The sequence below is a fragment of the Pleurodeles waltl genome, chromosome 8 (genome assembly GCF_031143425.1).
Source record: "Pleurodeles waltl isolate 20211129_DDA chromosome 8, aPleWal1.hap1.20221129, whole genome shotgun sequence".
Lineage (NCBI taxonomy): Eukaryota > Metazoa > Chordata > Amphibia > Caudata > Salamandridae > Pleurodeles > Pleurodeles waltl.
The window spans coordinates 1,204,263,480-1,204,284,774 of record NC_090447.1 but is presented as its reverse complement, the minus strand read 5'-3'; the positions used below and the strand labels follow the sequence as shown (position 1 = coordinate 1,204,284,774).

General features: G+C 50.6%; 1 protein-coding gene across 1 annotated transcript; it reads left to right on the top strand.

The window, feature by feature from the left end:
- Positions 1-20,252: 20,252 nt before the first annotated feature.
- LOC138249591 (octapeptide-repeat protein T2-like) lies at positions 20,253-21,032 on the top strand. Its single transcript, XM_069203532.1, has one exon. The coding sequence runs from the start codon at positions 20,253-20,255 to the stop codon at positions 21,030-21,032; it is 780 nt and encodes a 259-aa protein (XP_069059633.1).
- The last annotated feature ends 263 nt before the right edge of the window (positions 21,033-21,295 follow it).

Below are 21,295 nucleotides of genomic sequence, written 5' to 3'. Positions count from 1 at the left end.
TCCTCAGGGCCACTGCCCTCCTCTTTGGAGTAATCCTCCTCCTCAGAGTAGTTATCCTCCTCAGACTCATTTGGTGGTGTTGCCTGACAACGTTTCAATTCATCCTGAAACAGGGCTGACTCAAGATCCTCCCTTCTGGATTCCTTGTTCACAGCCAGTCCCCTTTCCATGCAGAATGCTTTAAGCTGCCACTTTTTATACATAGATAGGTGCCAGAAATTGACTTCCATTTCTGCAAAGGCTTCACAACCAAAAAACAAAGTCCAAAAATATTATCAATACTTCCAGGAGGACATCAGAGAACAAAAAGCAGAATCACAAGACAAGTAGTATGTGGTCACGTAGTGGTCTGAGATCAAAACAGTAGTGTACACTTAATTACTGTATGTCAAGTACAAATACAAGTCCAAATCCCGACCGCTGGTCACCAATGTTAGAAATGGGGTCTTTGGTTGACAGTCAGGTTACCCCCTGTTCAAGCAAGGACCCTCACTCTAGTTAGGATAAAAGAGAATCACCCTCAGCTAACCCCTGCTTACCCCCTTGGTAGCTTGGCAGAGCAGTAGGCTTAACCTCAGAGTGCTGGGCGTAAAGTATTTGTACCAACACACACAGTAACTTAATGAAAACACTACAAAATGACACAACACCAGTTTAGAAAAATAGGAAATATTTATCTAGACAAAACAAGACCAAAACGACAAAAATCCAACATACACAAGTCAAGTTATGATTTTTTAAAGGTTTAAAATAAAAAGAGTCTTTAGGTAGTTGTAACAACACACTAGCGCTGCTAGCGTGAAAATGTACCTGGTTTGCGGCAAAAATAACCCCGCACGGGCGGTGTGCGTCGAAAATAACCCTGCACGGGTATATGCGTCGAAAACAGCTCGGCACGGCGAGGCGCGTCGAAAAAGCCAGCCACGCGACGGTCCGAAAGTCCCGCGGCGCTGGTTGCGATCTCTCAGCCTTCGTCAGCGATGCTGCGCGTCGTTTCTCCTGCTCCGGGCGTCGATTCTCCGGTCGCGTTTCCTGCGGCGTCGTTTCTCAGCTGCGGAGCCGGCGTCGCGTCGTTTTCTCAGCCGCGATCGGATTCGCGTCGATCTTTTCTCCGCACGGTGCTCGGTGCGTGTATTTTTGTCCTTAGGCTGCCAGCCTCTCCTTTCAGGGTCCCAGGAACTGGAAGGGCACCACAGAGCAGAGTAGGGGTCTCTCCAGAGACTCCAGGTGCTGGCAGGAAGAAGTCTTTGCTATCCCTGAGACTTCAACAACAGGAGGCAAGCTCTACATCAAGCCCTTGGAGATTTCTTCTTCAAGATGGAAGGCACACAAAGTCCAGTCTTTGCCCTCTTACTCTGGCAGAAGCAGCACTGCAGGAAAGCTCCACAAAGCACAGTCACAGGCAGGGCAGCACTTGTTCCTCAGCGATCAGCTCTTCTCCAGGCAGAGGTTCCTCTTGATTCCAGAAGTGTTTCTAAAGTTTGTAAGTTTGGGTGCCCTTCTTATACCCATTTTAGTCTTTGAAGTCACCTTTCTTCAAAGGGGACTCACACCTTCTTGTGAAATCCTGCCTTGCCCAGGCAAGGCCTCAGACACACACCAGGGGGCTGGAGACAGCATTGTCAGAGGCAGGCACAGTCCTTTCAGATGAGAGTGACCACTCCACCCCTCCCTCCTAGCAGAGATGGCTAATCAGGAAATGCAGATCACACCCCAGCTCCCTTTGTGTCACTGTCTGGTGTGAGGTGAAAAACAACCCAACTGTCAAACTGACCCAGACAGGGAATCCACAAACAAGGCAGAGTCACAGAATGGTTTAAGCAAGAAAATGCTCACTTTCTAAAAGTGGCATTTCCAACCTCACAATCTTAAAATCAACTTTACTAAAAGATGTATTTTTAAATTGTGAGTTCAGGGATCCCAAACTCCACATGTCCATCTACTCTCTAGGGGAATCTACACTTTAATCATATTTAAAGGTAGCCCCCATATTATCCAATGAGAGAGAGACAGACCTTGCAACAGTGAAAACGAAATTGGCAGTATTTCACTGTCAGGACATATAAACCACATTACTATATGTCCTACCTTATCCATACACTGCACCCTGCCCTTGGGGCTACCTAGGGCATACCTTAGGGGTGCCTTACATGTAAGGAAAGGGAAGGTTTAGGCCTGGCAAGTGGGTACACTTGTCAAGTCGAATTTACAGTGTAAAAATACACATACAGACACTGCAGTGGCAGGTCTGAGACATGATTACAGAGCTACTTATGTGGGTGGCACAACCAGTGCTGCAGGCCCACTAGTAGCATTTGATTTACAGGCCCTGGCACCTCTAGTGCACCTTACTAGGGACTTACTAGTAAATCAAATATGCCAATCATGGATAAACCACTTACATACAATTTAAACAGGAGAGCATATGCACTTTAGCACTGGTTAGCAGTGGTAAAGTGCTCAGAGTTGAAAAGCCAACAGCAACATGTCAGAAAAATATAGGAGGCAGGAGGCAAAAAAGTCTGGGGATGACCCTGCATAAGCAAAAGTCCAACAGACACCTTGAAAGAAAATCTGCCCTGCCGTTATTTCCCCCTGAAATATGTTTCATTTTCATGTTGAATTCATATAACTTAGCTAATAACCTGGTCAATCTAGGACTAGTTTTATTAAAAACTTTATCATTCCACAAATAAACCAAAGGCTTGTGATCCGTAACTATAGTAAATTCTCTCCCCCACATATATGTTGAAAAATGGTTAGCACCCCAAACACAAGCCAACGCCTCCCTCTCAATAGTGCTGTATTTCATCTCAGCCTTAGAGAGACGCCTGGACGCAAACGCGATGGTATGCTCCCTACCCTCCACCATTTGACTCAAAACAGCTCCCAGGCCAATTCCGCTCGCACCCACAGTAATAATAGAAGGTACACCCTCACTGAAAGGTTGAAGGGCAGGAGCCTTCACTATAAGATCTTTGAGAATTGAAAACACTTGCATTTGCTCTTCTTGCCACTGAAATTTCTCTCCTTTCCTCAACATTTTCTTCAAAGGTTCAGTCTGATAAGCAAAGTTCTGCACAAACCGTGAGTAATATTCACAGAGACCCAGAAATGATTTCAATTGGTCTTTATCTTTAGGGGACGGAGAATTTTCAATTGCGTCTAACAAGTCCTTCTTGGGTAAAATTCCTTGAGCCGAAATCCTGTGTCCTAAATAATCGACCGAATCAACCATAAATTTACACTTCTCTTTTCTTACCGTGATCCCATGAGCCTCCAAAATTGCAATAACCTTGTCAAGTTTGTGTAAATGTTCCTGAACAGTCTCTGAACCTATCAAAATATCATCCTCGTACGCCAACACACCATGCTCTTCACCAAACAGTTGATACATGAGTTTCTGGAATACAGATGCTGCAGACGCTAAACCAAACGGCTTTCGCAGAAACCGGTAAGCGCCAAATGGTGTAATAAATGTCGTGAGACTACGAGATTCTTTACTCAGCTCAACCTGATGATAGGCGGACTTGAGTTCAATCGAGGAAAATACTCTCATTCCCCCCAATTGCGCCAACAAATCCTGAATTTTAGGCAACGGGAAACAATCTACCAAAATGTTCTTGTTCAGAGACCTCAAGTCCACACATAATCTCATGTCCCCTGATTTCTTAACCGCCACTACAATCGGAGACACCCATTGAGATGAATCAGCTGGCTCAACCACCCCTTCTGTGCATAATTCACACAGGTGATCCTTCAACTTTCCTCTAATACTCAAAGGTACATTCCGCACTTTATGCACCACAGGTACATCACCAGGTGTAAGAACAATGTTATGTTCATACCCCTTTACTAAACCAAGTCTGTCTTTGAAAATAATTGAATGTTTATCAAGAACATCTTGAAGAGAATCTAACTTCAAGTCAATTTTCTCAACCAAAGTGATTGGTTGGTCTGTACCTGGTCTAAGAACCATTCCAAACTGCCCTTGGTCTCTCCACCCCAAAATGTTGTACCCTCTCTTTGCCACGTAGACTTTAGTATTAATGGTTGTATGTTGGTAACAAACCTTCTCAACAAAATACCCCATCATATCTATTTCTTGACCATCAAATGCTACAGTTTTTACATCAGGCGGCAGTAAGGTGAGATCACTCCAATTCAAATGGTAATTCACATCCGAAACGATGGTTATGGGTGAACCAGAATCTACCGTAACATCTAACATTGCATCACCTATTTTGATTTCACACACAGGATCTTTCGAAGGCTTGCAACTAGTGTTACGGTCATGCATAGTATCCACAATCAAAACACACCTTTTCATACAGTCAACTTCATTATCCTCTGTCTGCCATGAGGAGTGTTGCTGCTCAACCATCATGACTTTTTGCGATTGTTTACAGACTCGTGCAAAATGGCCTGTTTTCTTGCACTTCATACATACTTTCCCTGCCGCAGGACAATTAACTGCATTGGCTACATGTGACTTAGAGCCACACCTATAACAAAGTAAACCCTTAGTATTACTTTTCTTAGACTCCGTTGTGGTAGACACAATTGTTTTGGATTTTGGGAAAACCATGTTCACATTTTCTACTATGTTCATTTTCGTTTTACACAGTTCTTTAGAAGCTAATACAGAACGCTCAATACCTCTGGCTATTTCTAATGTTTCATTCAGAGAAGGGTTCCTACAACATTAAAATTTTTCTTGAATTCTAATATCAAAACAGTTCACTACTAATTGATCTCTAAAGTATGGATCTAAAGGGCCTATAAATTCACAAGTGGAAGCCAATACCCTGAGCTCAGCTATAAAATTGTCAACCGACTCATGTTGAAGTTGCTTCTGAGTAAAAAATTTGTGTCTCTCAACAATGATGCTAAGATCGTCTTTAAAATGATTTTCTAGCCTATTGACAGCTTCTGTGAACACATCCCACTGATCAGTGGACAAAGGTATAACTTGGGGTAGGTGGTCAAAAATTCTTTGGCCTTCTGTTCCCAGGCAATTGTACAAAATCGCTTTCTTCCGAATAGCAGAAAAATTTGATCCATCAATCGCTACCAAATAACTTTCAAAAGATTTAAACCAGTGGTGCCATTTCAGAGTGGGAATGCCAGGTTCAGGTAAAAATGCCACCGGTAAATTTGCTGTTTGCATGGTAAAAATTAACAAACTGTGAGCGTTACCGTGAAATTAACTTGCACCACAACCGTTGACTCTCAAAACAGTTTAACTAACAGTGTACAAATTACTGAAAATGTGCAGATAAATACCAACTGCAATCCTTAAGATGTTTGAAATAAAGTGTGCGAATCACTGAAGACTCGCAGGAACACTCCAGCTGCATACGATCCTGTTATCTTCCATAAGATGCTTGAATGAAAGTGTGCGAATCACTGATAACTCGCAGAAACACTCCAACTGTCACTGAAGAATTATCCAGCCGCAAAGTTCAATGACTCCTCAGACTATAGGAAAGTGTGTAAAGGTTCTTGAAAATTAAGCAGAATGCGAGATGCAAAACTTCTAAACGCAAAGCTTGCACAGAGAAACACTCACGACTCTTCGAATCTCTTCTGAAGTCTATCTGGACAGTAACTATGGCAACTGTGCTGTGAAGAAACCGGGCCCATGTCCAGAATGCACAGAGTGAGGAAGTATAGCAACAGTAACTATGGTAGCTATGTCACGCAGGAATAAAGCGCACGGGCTCAGATTGAAAAATGCCGGTAGAAATTTCTTAACTGTGTCACTAGCAAAATATACGCGTTGCCATAAATCAAGTCACTAGCGAGACATAAGCGTTGCCATACATTAAGATATGAGTCTTTAAATAGACAGCGCTGGAAGAAGTCAATCGATAGAACCATAAAATACTTTAAGCAAAGTCTTAAGCAAGGGTCTCCACCGGATTCACAATGCACAGATGGAAACGTCCTCTGAATAAACTTGCTTTTCACTTCCGAACATAAACATTATTACCTTACAGGAACCAGAAAAAGAAACAGCTGCGAGGACAGCTGAAAACACTTGTACATGCGTAGGTTCGGTTGTTCTGTTGGTGTTGATTCAACTCCTACTCGTCGCCAAATTATGTTGTATCCGAAGTGAAGAAGAAAAACTGCAGACAAAAGGTTCCTGAAAGCGGAGTTTATTTCCTTATGTCAACACCAACGTCCTCAGCAGCCATCCATCGGAAGATCGACATCTCAACTGACACCCGATGGAATGCTGCTGAGGTCACCAGAATACTTAAACGGCAACCCTCCATAAAGGCGCACTGCCACTTAAAATAAAACTAATAATTAAACATAACACCTACGTCTGCCTATACGACCAACATCGAATGCAGTCTGCCTTTTAATAAACCTTTTAACGTGATTTATACACCAAAATACAAATCAAGGCGGCATTTTGACAAAATTAACAGAGGGACTAGGCTCTATATGGTACAGGAAATCCCTTAATTGAAACACATTAAGGCGGTCATTACAACATTGGCGGTAAAAGCCGCTTACTGCCGTGCAAAAGACTGCCAACACACCGCCGTGGCCGTGGAATTCCGCCACAGCTATTATGACCCACAGCACGGAATCCGCCAATATTCAGACACCCACACAAGTCCGCCACACCAAAGGTCAGTGATAACCTGGTGAAAACAAAACCGACACCGCCACGCCAACAGAAATACGCCCACACTATCACGACACACGAATCCACGCAGCGGTCTTTCAACCGCGGTATTCCATTGGCGGTACACACCACTGCGCTCAAAATACACACACATATACAAAACACTACCACATTGGACAATTCGAAAAACACACCTGATACACATACACACACCACTCCCACACACCCAATACAATATAAAACACACACCCACATCTCCCACAAACCCCTACGACCACAATTGAGAAAGAAGCACAGAGAGAGACACCACCATCAACAATACTAGCATCCACAGTCACACAACACCATCACCCACATAACTTCCACGGACCTCACACAACACCCCACTACATATCAGCACACTTATCACCACACACACCACCCCACACATCACCCACACCATCCCATGGCACGGCAAAGACACACCAGTTTCTCGGAGGATGGGCTCAGGGTCATGGTGGAGGAAATCGTCGGGGTAGAGCCACAGCTATTCGGATCACAGGTGCAGCAGACCTCCATTGCAAGGAAGATGGAGCTATGGCGCAGAATAGTGGACAGGGTCAACACAGTGGGACAGCACCCAAGAAATCGGGATGACATTAGGAAGAGGTGGAACGACCTACGGGGAAGGTGCGTTCTGTGGTCTCAAGACACCACCTTGCGGTTCAGCGGACTGGCGGCGGACGCCCACCTCCTACCCCACAACTAACAACATGGGAGGAGCAGGTCTTGGCAATTCTGCATCTTGAGGGCCTCGCAGGAGTAGCTGGAGGAAAAGACTCTGGTAAGTCAAATCCTAACTATTACATCCCCCACCCTACCTGCATGCCATCACATACCCCCACCCTCACCCCCATCACTCCAACTCCTCACAAATGTCCCAACATCACAAATCACACATCCCAACACCAAGCCCTGCATGCAACAACAAAGCATGCTCACCCCTCACCAAAGCATGCTCACTGCACATACCCAGAACACCCCCCCAACCATCATCACACAAGCCCCCACACAGGAATGCCTGCACTGGGGTTCACGCACACCCACCCATTGCACACCATGAAACACACACATGCAATAATCATGTTCTTATACCCCTGCAAGAACCCGAAGGAACGTCACCACACCAGAGGGTCCAGACAACACCACTCCACCCACAGAAGAGGCCCACAGTGACGACAGCAGCTCTGCCCCACTGGATCTTGATGACCAGCCTGGACCATCGTGGGCCTCAGGACAGTCGGTTCCCCTTGCCCAGCCACAGCCCAACACCGAGCTTCCACCCTCTGGTAACACCAGCACAGCACCCACCCAGCGGGCCCAAACCTCCCTACCCAGGACAGGCCAATCAGCGGTGTGTCCACCACTACAGGGCACCCAGGGTAACCCACCACCCCAACAACAACTGGGACCTGGGGGCAGTGGTAGTGGGCACACGGTCCAGGGGACGGAGGCCCAGGAACATAGGGGAACTGGGAGGGCTGCTGTGCGACGGAGGGAGGACAGGCCAAGGGAACCCACTCTCCACGAGGCCCTATCCTCCATCATGGGAGCATACCACCACTCCCAGGAGACGATGGCAACGGTCCTGGACAAGTTGCAGGAGACCCTGCGTCTGCAGGAGGAGCAGTATTTGGGGTTCAGGGAGGAGCTCAGGACCATCGGCTCCGCCCTGGGCACCATCGTAGGGGTGCTGACGGACATTCAAAAGACCTTGAGGGACACCGTGGCACTCGAAGGGGCCCCTGACACTAGCCACGACGATGAACTGCCCACCACCTCCGCCGGCGCTAGTGGACAGGACGCCCCGCCACAGGACCACCACACCAGCACCCCATCCCCTGCAGACGGACAACCACCACGCAAGCGGTCTCTGAGATCCAGGAACAGGACAGAGCAAGATGGCAAGACCCCCGCCAGGAAATGAGACCACCCTGATTGTCCTTCCACTGTCCCACTTTGTCACCCTGTCCATACTTGAACTGCCCCAGCTCCACTTCCAATGCCCAGATGGCCAGTGCACCTGTGAGACTAATAGACTGGACTCTGCCATGGACATTCCTCCACCATCACCCATCACCAGTTTACAACCCCCCTTCATTTTTTGAGCACTTAAATAAACACCCTTGAAACATTAAAAGAATCTGGAGTCAGTCTGTGATTTGGAACTTTGTATTATCAATTACAGTGTCATAATGGGTTACCCATTGTAAGGCCAACATACCAATGTCGCACATCACAAGCCCTTCAAGGATGCAAGCAGTTGACACGTAGGTTACCACACTTGTGAAACTGAAATGGAAGGGTACAACTCAATTAACAAATAGTGAGTGAAATGTAGGTACAGTATAGAGGTAGACGTGTGAAAGTTAATGTAATGTTAAACCAGAAAATGTTCTCACCTGTGTGTCACTGGAAATATTGCTGTATGACTGAATCCCTGTTGTCGTTTTCTTCTTCCTCAGCTTCATCCTCATCACTGTCCACAGGCTCCACAGCTGCCACAACACCGTCATCTGGATCATCCTCCTGCAGAAAAGGCACCTGGCGTCGCAATGCCAAATTATGGAGCATGGAGCAGGCGACGATGATGTCGCACACCTTCTTCGGTGAGTAGAATAGGGATCCACCTTTCATATGGAGGCACCTGAACCTGGCCTTAAGAAGGCCGAAGGTGCGTTCGATTACCCTCCTAGTCCGCCCATGGGCCTCATTGTACCGTTCCTCTGCCCTGGTCCTGGGATTCCTCACTGGGGTCAATAGCCAGGAAAGGTTGGTGTAACCAGAGTCCCCCAATAGCCATACACGGTGCCTCTGGAGTTGACCCATCATATCAGGGATGCTGCTATTCCGCAGGAGGTAGGCGTCATGCACAGAGCCAGGGAACATAGCATTTACCTGCGAGATGTACTGGTCTGCCAAACAGACCATCTGGACATTCATCGAATGATAACTCTTCCTGTTCCTGTACACCTGTTCACTCCTGTGGGGGGGGACCAGAGCTACATGGGTCCCATCAATGGCACCTATGACGTTGGGGATATGTCCAAGGGCATAGAAGTCACCTTTCACTGTAGGCAAATCCTCCACCTGAGGGAATATGATGTATCTCCTTACGTGTTTCAGCAGGGCAGCCAACACTCTGGACAAGACGCTGGAAAACATAGGCTGGGACATTCCTGATGCCATGGCCACAGTTGTCTGAAAAACCCACTTGCAAGGAAATGGAGCACTGACAGCACCTGCACGTCAGGGGGGATTCCAGTCGGATGGCGGATTGGTGACATCAGGTCTGGCTCCAACTGGGTACATAGTTCCTGGATTGTGGCACAGTCAAACCTGTAGGTGACGATGACATGTCTTTCTTCCATTGCCAACAGGTCCACCAGCGGTCGGTACACCGGAGGATTCCACCATCTTCTCATATGTCCCAGCTGACGGTGCCTAAGAAGGACAACAGCGAAGAACCAGTCACTATTCCTCCAAGTATGAACCCACAGTTACACACAAGAGTACACCAGACAATAAACCCTTCCTGTGTGTGTGTTGAGTATAGGCCTAGCTATGTGTGACGCAGTAGTAAATGAAGCCATGTGGGCCCCTGAAATGGCGGCTGCCTGACCTCTAAACTGGGACAATGGGATTGTGGGGTAACTGCGCTGGCGTTGCAAACCGTCGCGGTAGGCGGGCGTAGACCGCGGCGCACTGCTGCATTGGTTAACATTGGACCCTGTGGGTCCCAGGAGCCAATGAACAGGTGCGCCGGCGGTGATGATGTGCCCCGCCGCGGACGTCACTGCCATTTTCTATCTGTTCAATCACTAGATACCTGACCTTCGACAGGAGAGGACCTACACTGCTAGTGCTGCTGGGACCTCGGTCTGGAAGCGACGATGGCTGCTGCGTCTGTGGAAAGGGCCCCTACCTTCACTGCACAGGAGTTGGAGAAACTTGTGGATGGGGTCCTGCCCCAGTACATGCTACTCTACGGTCCTCCAGACCAACAGGTTAGTACAGAGGGAGCACGTTGTATGGGCTAGACCTGGGTGGAGAGGGCTGGGTGGAAGAGGGAACGGGCCAGAGTTCATAGTACATTAATGCATGGGAATGAATGGGCCACATGGTCAGAGTAGGGAGGGGGCCACTCACATTGACGGTGCAGTTGGTAATGACTGTTCCTCTTCCCTTGTGCATGTCATGTAGGTCAGCGCCCACCAGAAGAGGGACATTTGGCGTGCCATCGCCAAGGAGGTCTGGACCCTGGGGGCCCACCAGAGACGGGGCACCCACTGCCGGAAGAGATGGGAGGACATTCGCCGCTGCAGCAAGAAGACGGCGGATGCTCAGCTGGGGATGGCCTCCCAACGTGGGAGGGGTGCCCGTCGCACCATTGACCCCCCTGATGTTCCGGATCCTGGCGGTGGCCTACGCGGAGTTGGATGGGCGCTTGAGGACATCACAGCAGACACAAGGGGGTGAGTACAACCTCATTCTGCGGACTTTGCGTGCAGTGGAGGGGTCTGGGTGGTGGTGGTGGGCTGTGGGTGTCCCTAGGCCAGGGCGAGTTAGGTAGGCAAGGCCCCTCCGTTATGTAGGCCATGTGGCACTCAACCCCACCTCAGCAGAGTGCCAAGTTGAGGTATAGTTGCCCCTGTGGCATCCATGTGCGCAGATTTCCACCATTGCCATGTAGGCCATATCCCAGAAATTGCATGTGCAGAGGTCAGGAGCACGGCGTAATGCATGGGGCTGCTGCGTCTGTCTTGTCTGCCAATGGTAGCGGTATGCCATGCACTAAAACTCTCTTTGTTCTGTCTCCCCCCCCTTTTCCTGCTCTCCATGTCCTTTTGTACATCAGCATCATCAGGCGGAGGTACAGTGGCACCGGAGCACGAGGGAGCTGCATCCCACATGGCCATGGAGGGCCACACCACAGACTCTGAATGCACCAGTGGGACGGAGGGCGAGGGGAGCTTCACTTCGGCCACCGGATCACCAACCAGCAACACAGACTCGTCCGCCGATGGGAGCTCCCCTGTGGTGGTGGCACAATCTGTGCGCCCCAATTCTACAGGTACAGCCGCCACCTACCCTACCAGCACCGCCCTCCCAGCAGCCCCTCAGCGTTCGCCCCGTGCCCGCTCACCCAGGAGGGTGGGCATCACCTTCGCCCCAGGCACCTCAGGCCCTGTCCCTGTCACCCCTGCTGCCCTCATTGACCTCCTCAGGTCACTCACTGTTGGGCAGTCTACCATTGTGAATGCCATCCAGGGTGTAGAACGAGAGTTGCAACACGGTAATGCATTCCTGGAGGGCATTCATTCTGGTCAGGCTGCCCTTCAGCGAACCCTGCAATCTCTGGCCTCAGCACTGATGGCAGCCATTGTCCCTGTGTCCAGCCTCCCCCCTCCAACTTCCTCCACCCAGACCCAATCCCCTGTACCCCAGCACATCCCAAGCACACCTACAGACAAGCATGCACACAAGTCAACACACACAAGTAGCTCAGGCAAACATAGGCACCACACACACCACAGGCACTCACGCAAGCCTCACCCACATACAGACACAGCAACATCCACTGTCTCCACTGTGTCCCCCTCCTCCTCTTCTCCCTCCTCCCTCCCAGTCTCGTCTACACACACACCTGCATGCACCACATCTACAGGCACTAGGACTCGCACCAGGACACCCAGCACCACAAGCCGCTCACCTGCACTCACCACCTCCACTGCCATTTACACGTCCCCTGTGTCCTCTCCCAGTGTGTCTGTGATGCCCCCTCCCAAAGTACACAAACGCCGGCAATCACTCACCCAACATCCATCCACCTCATGACAGCCTACAGTACCTGCACCCAAAACACCTAAAGTGACACCTCCTACAACCACCTCCTCTTCCTCCACTCCCAGACCCCCTCCAGCTACCCATCCCAGTGTCCGTCAGAAACTGTCCCTATGTCAAATTGACCTTTTTGCCCCCACCCCCCCTCCAATTCATCAGTCCCGTCGTAGCGCCTCAGCCAAAAAGCCTCCAGTACCAGTGGTGCGTGTTCCAGGTTTTTGGAGTGCACCGGCCACCAGGGCAGGAAGTAGGACCCGGAGCCAAGGCACTGGCAGCCCACCCCCTGTAAAGGCTCTGAAATTGGAGAGTGAACGACGGGACCGTGTTAAGACTCCTGGTGGGACAACAAGTGACATGGGATCGAAGGCGTTTGGTGAGTCAGCTGTAACTCCAAAAAAGGTGGGGAAGGTCCAGAGGAAGTCTGCCCAGCCTGTTGTGAGTGTTACGGCGGAGAAATGCGCCATCATTTCCGGCGGTCCAGACACAACTGCCAGCACCATCGTCACTGGTCCAGAGACCACCGCCAGAGTCACAGCCCAGGAGGGCCCAAGTATCGTCACTGGTCCAGAAACCACCGCCGGAGTCACAGCCCAGGAGGGCACAAGTATTGTCACTGGTCCAGAAACCACCGCCGGAGTCACAGCCCAGGAGGGTACAAGTATCGTCATTGGTCCAGAAACCACCGCAGGAGTCACAGCCCAGGAGGGCACAAGTATCGTCACTGGTCCAGAAACCACCGCCGGAGTCACAGCCCAGGAGGGCACAAGTATCGTCACTGGTCCAGAAACCACCGCCGGAGTCACAGCCCAGGAGGGCACAAGTATTGTCACTGGTCCAGAAACCACCGCCGGAGTCACAGCCCAGGAGGGCACAAGTATCGTCACTGGTCAGGAGACCACCACCGGAGTCACAGCCCAGGAGGGCACAAGTATTGTTACTGGTCCAGAAACCACCGCCGGAGTCACAGCCCAAGAGGGCACAAGTATCGTCACTGGTCAGGAGACCACCGCCGGAGTCACAGCCCAGGAGGGCAAAAGTATCGTTACTGGTCCAGAAACCACCGCCGGAGTCACAGCCCAGGAGGGGCCAGGATGCCACAGCCCCGCTGGGAAATGATGGAACGCAATGTCCAGTGTGGAGATCGTCATGCCACACACCAATGTCCAGTGTGGAGATCGTCATGCCACACACCAATGTCCAGTGTAGAGATCGTCATGCCACACACCAATGTCCAGTGTGGAGATCGTCATGCCACACACCAATGTCCAGTGTGGAGATCGTCATGCCACACACCAATGTCCAGTGTAGAGATCGTCATGCCACACACCAATGTCCAGTGTGGAGATCGTCATGCCACACACCAATGTCCGTATCAGAACCGCCATGGCAAAGCACCACTCAACAGGGCAAAGACCGCCATGTCAAAGCACTGCTGAACAGGGCAAAGACCGCCATGTCAAAGCACCGCTGAACAGGGCAAAGACCGCCATGTCAAAGCACTGCTGAACAGTCCAGACCCGCCATGGCAAAGCACCGCTGAACAGGGCAAAGACCGCCATGTCAAAGCACCGCTGAACAGGGCAAAGACCGCCATGTCAAAGCACCGCTGAACAGTCCAGACCCGCCATGTCAAAGCACCGCTGAACAGGGCAAAGACCGCCATGTCAAAGCACCGCTGAACAGTGCAAAGACCGCCATGTCAAAGCACCGCTGAACAGTCCAGACCCGCCATGGCAAAGCACCGCTGAACAGGGCAAAGACCGCCATGTCAAAGCACAGCTGAACAAGGCAAAGCCCGCCATGTCAAAGCACAGCTGAACAGGGCAAAGACGGCCATGTCAAAGCACCGCTGAACAGGGCAAAGACCGCCATGTCAAAGCACCGCTGAACAGGGCAAAGACCGCCCTGTCAAAGCACCGCTGAATAGGGCATGCACCGTGTAGGAATGAATGGACCGCCACATCAGGCATCCTTATCCCATGTGCAGCTGGGACAGTCACAGGACAGGAACTTTCACAGGGAGACTCATCCAGTCTGGGCACCAGTCCCCCTCCAGAACCAGTGGAGACCTGCATCTACTTGAGAGACTGTGGCTTTGCACTCCCCAGGATGGCACAGTGGGCAACCCACCCACTGTAGAGACTTGAGAGACTGTGGCTTTGCACTCCCCAGGATGGCACAGTGGGCAAACCACCCACTGTATAGACTTGAGAGACTGTGGCTTTGCACTCCCCAGGATACATCAATGGGCATGGAGCCCCGTCGTGGATCTGGCTTCGCATTCATGTGGCTGAGGTGCCCCCCCTTCCCTTCCCCCTGAGGTGCCTGTAGTGTTTCCATCTGATGCCCCGGCAGTGTTCTCTCCGATTTTGGTCAGGTATCTAATGTGGGCCTCGCCCATGCATTTTTGGACTGTTGGTGCACGGACATTGTTGTGTACATATCTGCACTACTTCTCGGATTGTATGTGTAAATAAGAGTGATTTAGAGATATATATCTGTATATTTTTGTATGACATGTATATTGACACATTACAATGTTTGCCCGAATTTCACATTGTCTTTGCATTCTTCCGGGGGGATTGTGGGTTGTTAATGTGATTTTTGTGACTGCATTGGTGTGTATTTTGTATAATGCGAGGGTGGGGGTGTTTGGTGGGTGTCCCCCTGACTTTTGCCTCCCCCTCCCCTGTGTCGTAGATGCAGTATCACCAGTATCTTCTGCGCCTACGTAGCTGTTGGTCGTAGAGGAGCAGAAAGACAAGGGCAGGGAGTATTTGTAGTTCAGGCTCCATGGTGTCCTCGTTCCTCGTGGGATGTGTTCAGGTGAGCGTTTTCCCATTGCAGAAAGGTGGCGGATTGGCGGGTTGTAATAGTGTGGGTGGTACATTGTCTCCCGCCTGTCTGTTGGCCGTAACCGCAGCGCTGCTTGTCTGTACCGCCGTGGCAGGCGGTGTGTTAAAGTGGCTGTCTTTGTTGGCGGTTTCCGCAAGGGTCGTAATTCCATTTTTTTGTCCGCCGGCCTGTTTGCGGTATTACCGCACCTTTAACACCGTCCGCCAGGGTTGTAATGACCACCTCAGTCTTCTTCAATTCTTAGAGGGGCCCAGAGACACTCAATCACAGGAAGTAGTGATCATGAGGACAATATAAATGGTCATGACATTCAGGTCCAACCTGAATATCCACTACAACATAAAGCAACAGATTGGTCTTGGCTTCCGGGTGCCCTCCTATCAGCTCCACACAGGAGTCGGATCAATTGACAAAGTAATCACTCTTTTAATAGACCCTCAGTAGAGACTCTTTCGCTCTGTGGTAAAACCTTGGAGTCTGGAACATTGTGTCTGGAACATTGAAGGATTACCAGGAAAAATTGAGGATGAAGCCTTTGTAGCTTTCATCAGAACGTTTCATGTGGTGATCCTACAAGAAACTAGGGCCCAAGAAGTTATTGATCTTCCAGCATATTTGAGTTTCAGCAAACTGGCGGCTAAAATAAATTCAACATGCCACCCCACTGGGGGTCTTGCTGTATATGTAGTGGTTGAACTTATTGCTAGAATAGAGGAGTTTCAAGTTTCAAGTTTAAGTTTATTGACATGGTTAATTAAAACCATCGCAATTCCAAATTGCATGATAATATAAATACTTTGCCTACTCATTATGTTAATTGAGACCCATAATAAAAACATAAAAGCTTATTTGAAACTAAAACATGTCATGGTAAAGAGTTGTGCATAGCTAAAATGTTCTCCACTAATTCCAACCTTGATCTTGAACTTAACTTTAGGACTTTCTTGCTCCCTTACGGACACTATAATAGTAGATGAGTGAAGCTGAATGAGAATCTTAAGTAGTACCTACGGCTGTTTCCTGGCTGGAACTAAACTTTCGGAGCTTTACTAATCATAAAATGATGGCCCTTGCACACTCGGCTTCAACTTTATTCAATAATTCTTTCTGAGCCTGTACCACGAATTTGGTCCCTCAACAAGAAAATGGGATTGAAAGTCCACTAAACCAGCTTATAATGGCCGGTCTGCATGAGCGTATGTTCAGTGTCTTAAAAATGTTTTTCAGATATAATATCCTGAGGCCTAGCAAAGCCGGGCACACTCAAAAAATGTGTTCTAATGACTCTTGTCTGTACCCACACACTTGACAGGAATGTGTCAGATCCTGCTGTCTCCATGAAGGGACCATATCCTTTGTTTCTATCAACCCAAAGTGGAAAAACATGAACCGATGTTTCAGCGACTGGTTGAAGGTTGTTGCTAAGTATTCCTGTGCCCGTAAAGTTTTGTATGATGTTATTATATTCCAGGCGTGCTGTCTGCTTGTCAGTTTTTGTTTATCAGAATTTAAAGATTTCTTCTTAGTGACAGCGTTAGCCTTCCGAAAAAACTCCTTTTTGTACGGGTTCCGGTCCCAGGCTTCTAGCAAACCTAGTGCTTTAATGCAGTTATTTAAGTGATGACCCCAGGTGCTTTTATCATTGTGTCGCTATTGCTCCTCAATTTCCATCCAACATCAATCAATCAATCAATCAAGGTATTTGTAAAGTGCGCTACTCACCCGTGAGGGTCTCAAGGCACTAGGGGCGTCACTGCTGCTCGAAGAGCCAGGTCTTGAGACGCCTCCGGAAGGCGAGGTGGTCCTGGGTGGTCCTGAGGTGGGCAGGGAGGGAATTCCACGTCTTGGCTGCCAGGTAGGAGAAGGATTTCCCTCCAGCATTGGTTCGGCGGATGCGAGGGACGGCAGCAAGAGCGAGGCTGGTGGAGCGAAGTTGACGGGTGGGCGTGTAGAAGGTGAGGCGACGGTTGAGGTATTCGGGGCCCTTTTTGTGGAGGGCTTTGTGTGAGTGGGTGAGGAGCCTGAAGGTGATCCTTTTGTTGACGGGTAGCCAGTGCAGGTGTTTCAGGTGGGCGGAGATGTGGCTGTGGCAGGGTACGTCGAGGATGAGGCGTGCAGAGGCATTTTGTATGCACTGAAGACGTTTCTGAAGTTTTGCGGTGGTTCCTGCGTATAGGGTGTTTCTGTAGTCCAGGCGACTTGTGACGAGGGCGTGGGTCACAGTTTTTCTGGTATCGGCGGGGATCCAGCAGAAGATCTTTCGGAGCATGCGAAGTGTGTGGAAGCAAGAAGACGAGACGGCGTTGACTTGCTTGGTCATAGTGAGGAGGGGCTCCAGGATGAATCCGAGGTTGCATGCGTGGTCTGAAGGGGTAGGTGCGGTGCCCAGGGCCGTGGGCCACCAGGATTCGTCCCAGGCGGACGGGGAGTTTCCGAGGATGAGGACTTCCGTCTTGTCTGAGTTCAGCTTCAGGCGGCTGAGTTTCATCCATTCTGCGACGTCTTTCATTCCATCCTGCAGGTTGGCTTTGGCGGTGGCTGGGTCTTTGGTGAGGGAGAGTATCAGCTGGGTGTCGTCGGCGTAGGAGATGATGTTGATGTTGTGTTTGCAAGCGATGTCGGCGAGAGGGCTCATGTAGACATTGAAGAGAGTGGGGCTGAGCGAGTAGCCTTGTGGGACGCCGCAGATGATCTCGGTGGGTTCCGAGCAGAAAAGCGGGAGGTAGACTCTTTGGGATCGGTCCGCGAGAAAAGAGATGATCCAGTCCAGGGCCTGTCCTTGGATACCGGTGGAGCGGAGGCGGGTTTTTAGGGTGCGGTGGCAGACGGTGTCGAAGGCAGCCGAGAGGTCGAGGAGGATGAGGGCGGTTGTTTCTCCGTTGTCCAGTAGGGTTCGGATGTCGTCGGTGACTGCGATGAGAGCGGTTTCCGTGCTGTGGTTGGCCCGAAAGCCGGACTGGGAGGGGTCGAGCAGGTTGTTGTCGTGGAGGAAGTTGGTCAGTTGCTTGTTGACGGCTTTCTCGATGACTTTGGCCGGGAAGGCGAGGAGCGAGATGGGGCGGAAGTTCTTCAGGTCGTTGGGGTCCGCCGTAGGTTTCTTCAGGAGAGCGTTGACTTACGCGTGTTTCCAGCTCTCGGGGAAGGTGGCAGATGCAAACGAGCTGTTGATGATGCTCTGGAGATAGGGGGCGATGCTGGCGTCGGCTTTGTTGAAGATGTAGTGTGGGCATGGGTCCGAGGGGGCAACAGAGTGGATGGTGTTCATGGTAGTTCTGGTCTCTTCAGCGCTGATGGGTGTCCAGGCGTTGAGGGTGATGGTTGGGGCTGTGAGTTCCGTGGTGGTCAGCGGGATCTGTGGTCCGAAGCTGTCGTGTAGGTCGGTGATCTTTCAATGGAAGAAAGTGGCGAGGGAGTTGCAGAGTTCTTGTGAGGGCGTGATGGAGTTGGAGCTGGCGTTGGGATTGGAGAGCTCTTTGACGATGTTGAAGAGTTCTTTGCTGTTGTGGGTGTTCTTGTCCAGTCTCTCTTTGAAGGATGCTCTTTTGGTGGCGCAGATCAGCTGGTGGTGTTCACGGGTGGCGATTTTGAGGGCTGACATATTTTCTGCGGTGTGTTCTTTGTGCCAGGTTTTTTCGAGGGTACAGCAGGTTTTCTTGGATTCTTTGAGGGCGTCTGTGAACCATGGAGGTTTCCTGATGTTGGTCTGTCATGGGAGGCGTCTGAGGGGGGCGAGGTTGTCAGCGCAGTTGGTGATCCACTGTGTGAGGTTGAGGGCTGCGTTGTTGGCATCGAAGGTAATGGCAGGTTGGTTATGGTTGAGAGTGGAGAGAAGCTGTTCTGTGGAGATTTTGTTCCAAGGTCTGCGGGTGATAGGTTGTGTGCGAGGGTGGTGGGTCTTGCGTCTGAAGGTGAAGTGGACACATCTGTGGTCGGTCCAGTGTGTCTTGGAAGAGTGGCTGAAGGATACGTGGTTGCTGGCGGAGAAGATGGGGTCGAGCGTGTGTCCAGCGATGTGGGTGGGGGTGTTCACCAGTTGCTTGAGACCGAGGTTGGCGAGGTTGTCGAGTAGGGTGGTGGTGTTGGTGTCATCGTTTTTCTCCAGGTGGAAGTTCAAGTCTCCGATGTAGTCTGGCGAGGCTAGGGCGTGCGGGGAGATTAAGTCTGTGATGGATTCGCTGAATAGGGCGCGTGGTCCAGGGGGCCTGTAGACGAGAGTTCCTCTGAGGGTGGTCCTGGGGTCGGTGTGGATCTGGAAGTGCATGTGTTCGGCGGCGAGGAGGGTGTCTTCGGTGGAGGTGGTGACGTTGATGGAGCTCTTGTAGATGATGGCGATTCCTCCTCCGACTTGGTTGGTGCGGTCTTTCCTGGCGATCTTGTAGCCGTTGGGGATGGCTAGGGCGATGTCGGGGGCCGTTCATCTAGGTCTCAGTGATGAAGGCGACGTCTGGTGCGGTAGAGTCCAGGAGGTCCCATAGTTCAATGGCGTGCTTGCGCACGGAGCGTGCGTTGATGAGGATGCACTTGATGTGGTTGTTGGAGCGTGGGCTGGTGGACGGATTGCAGTCGCGGTGGAAGGTGTGCTTGCATGTATGACAGGCGAAGGATCCATGGGTGCGTTTCGGGCTGGCTTGGTAGCAGGTGGTAGTTCGTCCGGGGTTGAGTGCGTGGAGGGAGGTGGCGTCGTAGCTGTGCTGGGGGTTTTGGGAGCACTGGGGACCAGGGGTTCTGGCGCTGGGTGCCGTCCAGGCGCGGACGGGCGCGGACGGGTGCAGACGGGCTTGCCTTTGGCGTGCCAGCGGCCGCCATAAGAGGGAAGGGGGGGAGGAGGGATCAGCTGGGAGGTGGGAGGTGGGAGGGAGGGCAACGAATGGGAGCAGGGGGGGGCGGGGCCGCACGGGTGGCAGCGGCGGGAAAGTGGGAAGCGGGAAAAGGGAAAAATGTGAGAAAAAAGAAGAAATTCACTGGAGAAAGGCGAGGATGGCAAGAAAAAATAGAAAAGTCAGAGGAGGAGAAAGCGCAGTGGCAGTGTAGAGGGGGAAATTCACGAGGGGAGAGCCAAAAGGAGAGGGGAAATGAGAAAAGAAGAAATGGAGAGGAGAAGCGCAAAGAAGTTCACGAGGGGAGAGCCAAAAGGAGAGGAGAAAAGAGGAAATGGACAGGAAAAAGCGCAAAGAAGGTCACGGGGGGAGAGCCAGGAGGAGAGGAGAAAAGAGGAAATGGACAGGAGAAAGCACAAAGAAGGTCACAGGGGGAGAGCCAAAAGGAGAGGAGAAAAGAGGAAATGGACAGAAGAAGCGCAAAGAAGGTCATGGGGGGAGAGCCAAAAGGAGAGAAGAAAAGAGGAAATGGACAGAAGAAGCGCAAAGAAGGTCACGGGGGAGAGCCAAAAGGAGAGAAGAGGAAATGGACAGAAGAAGCGCAAAGAAGTTCACGAGGGGAGAGCCAAAGGAGAGGAGAAAAGAGGAAATGGACAGGAGAAAGCGCAATGAAGTTCACGAGGGGAGAGCCAAAAGGAGAGGAGAAAATAAGAAATGGACAGGAGAAAGCGCAAAGGAGCACCTACGGCCTACAAGAGGTGGCAGGGGCCTGGGCAGGTGGAGCTGCAGCGGCGGGGAAGCGACCTACCCTAGGGTCAAGGGTCACATAACATAAGTTGTTTAGGGTACCAGTCTCAGCTGCACGCATCCTCCAGCATAGTTTAATGAAGGCACATCTGCTCTGAAATTCATAGTTTTTCAGAACCAATTCTAAACGAACCTGAGCTGGAGATGCTGGTCGTGGTATTCGAAAAACTGTTTTGTAGGCCTTCGTCTGGACTTGATTGAAAAAAACTGCCTCCTTCCCCAGCATGATTTCAGCGCCATAAGTGATGGTGGGCATTAGCCGCTCTGCCATGACAGAAAGCAGGTG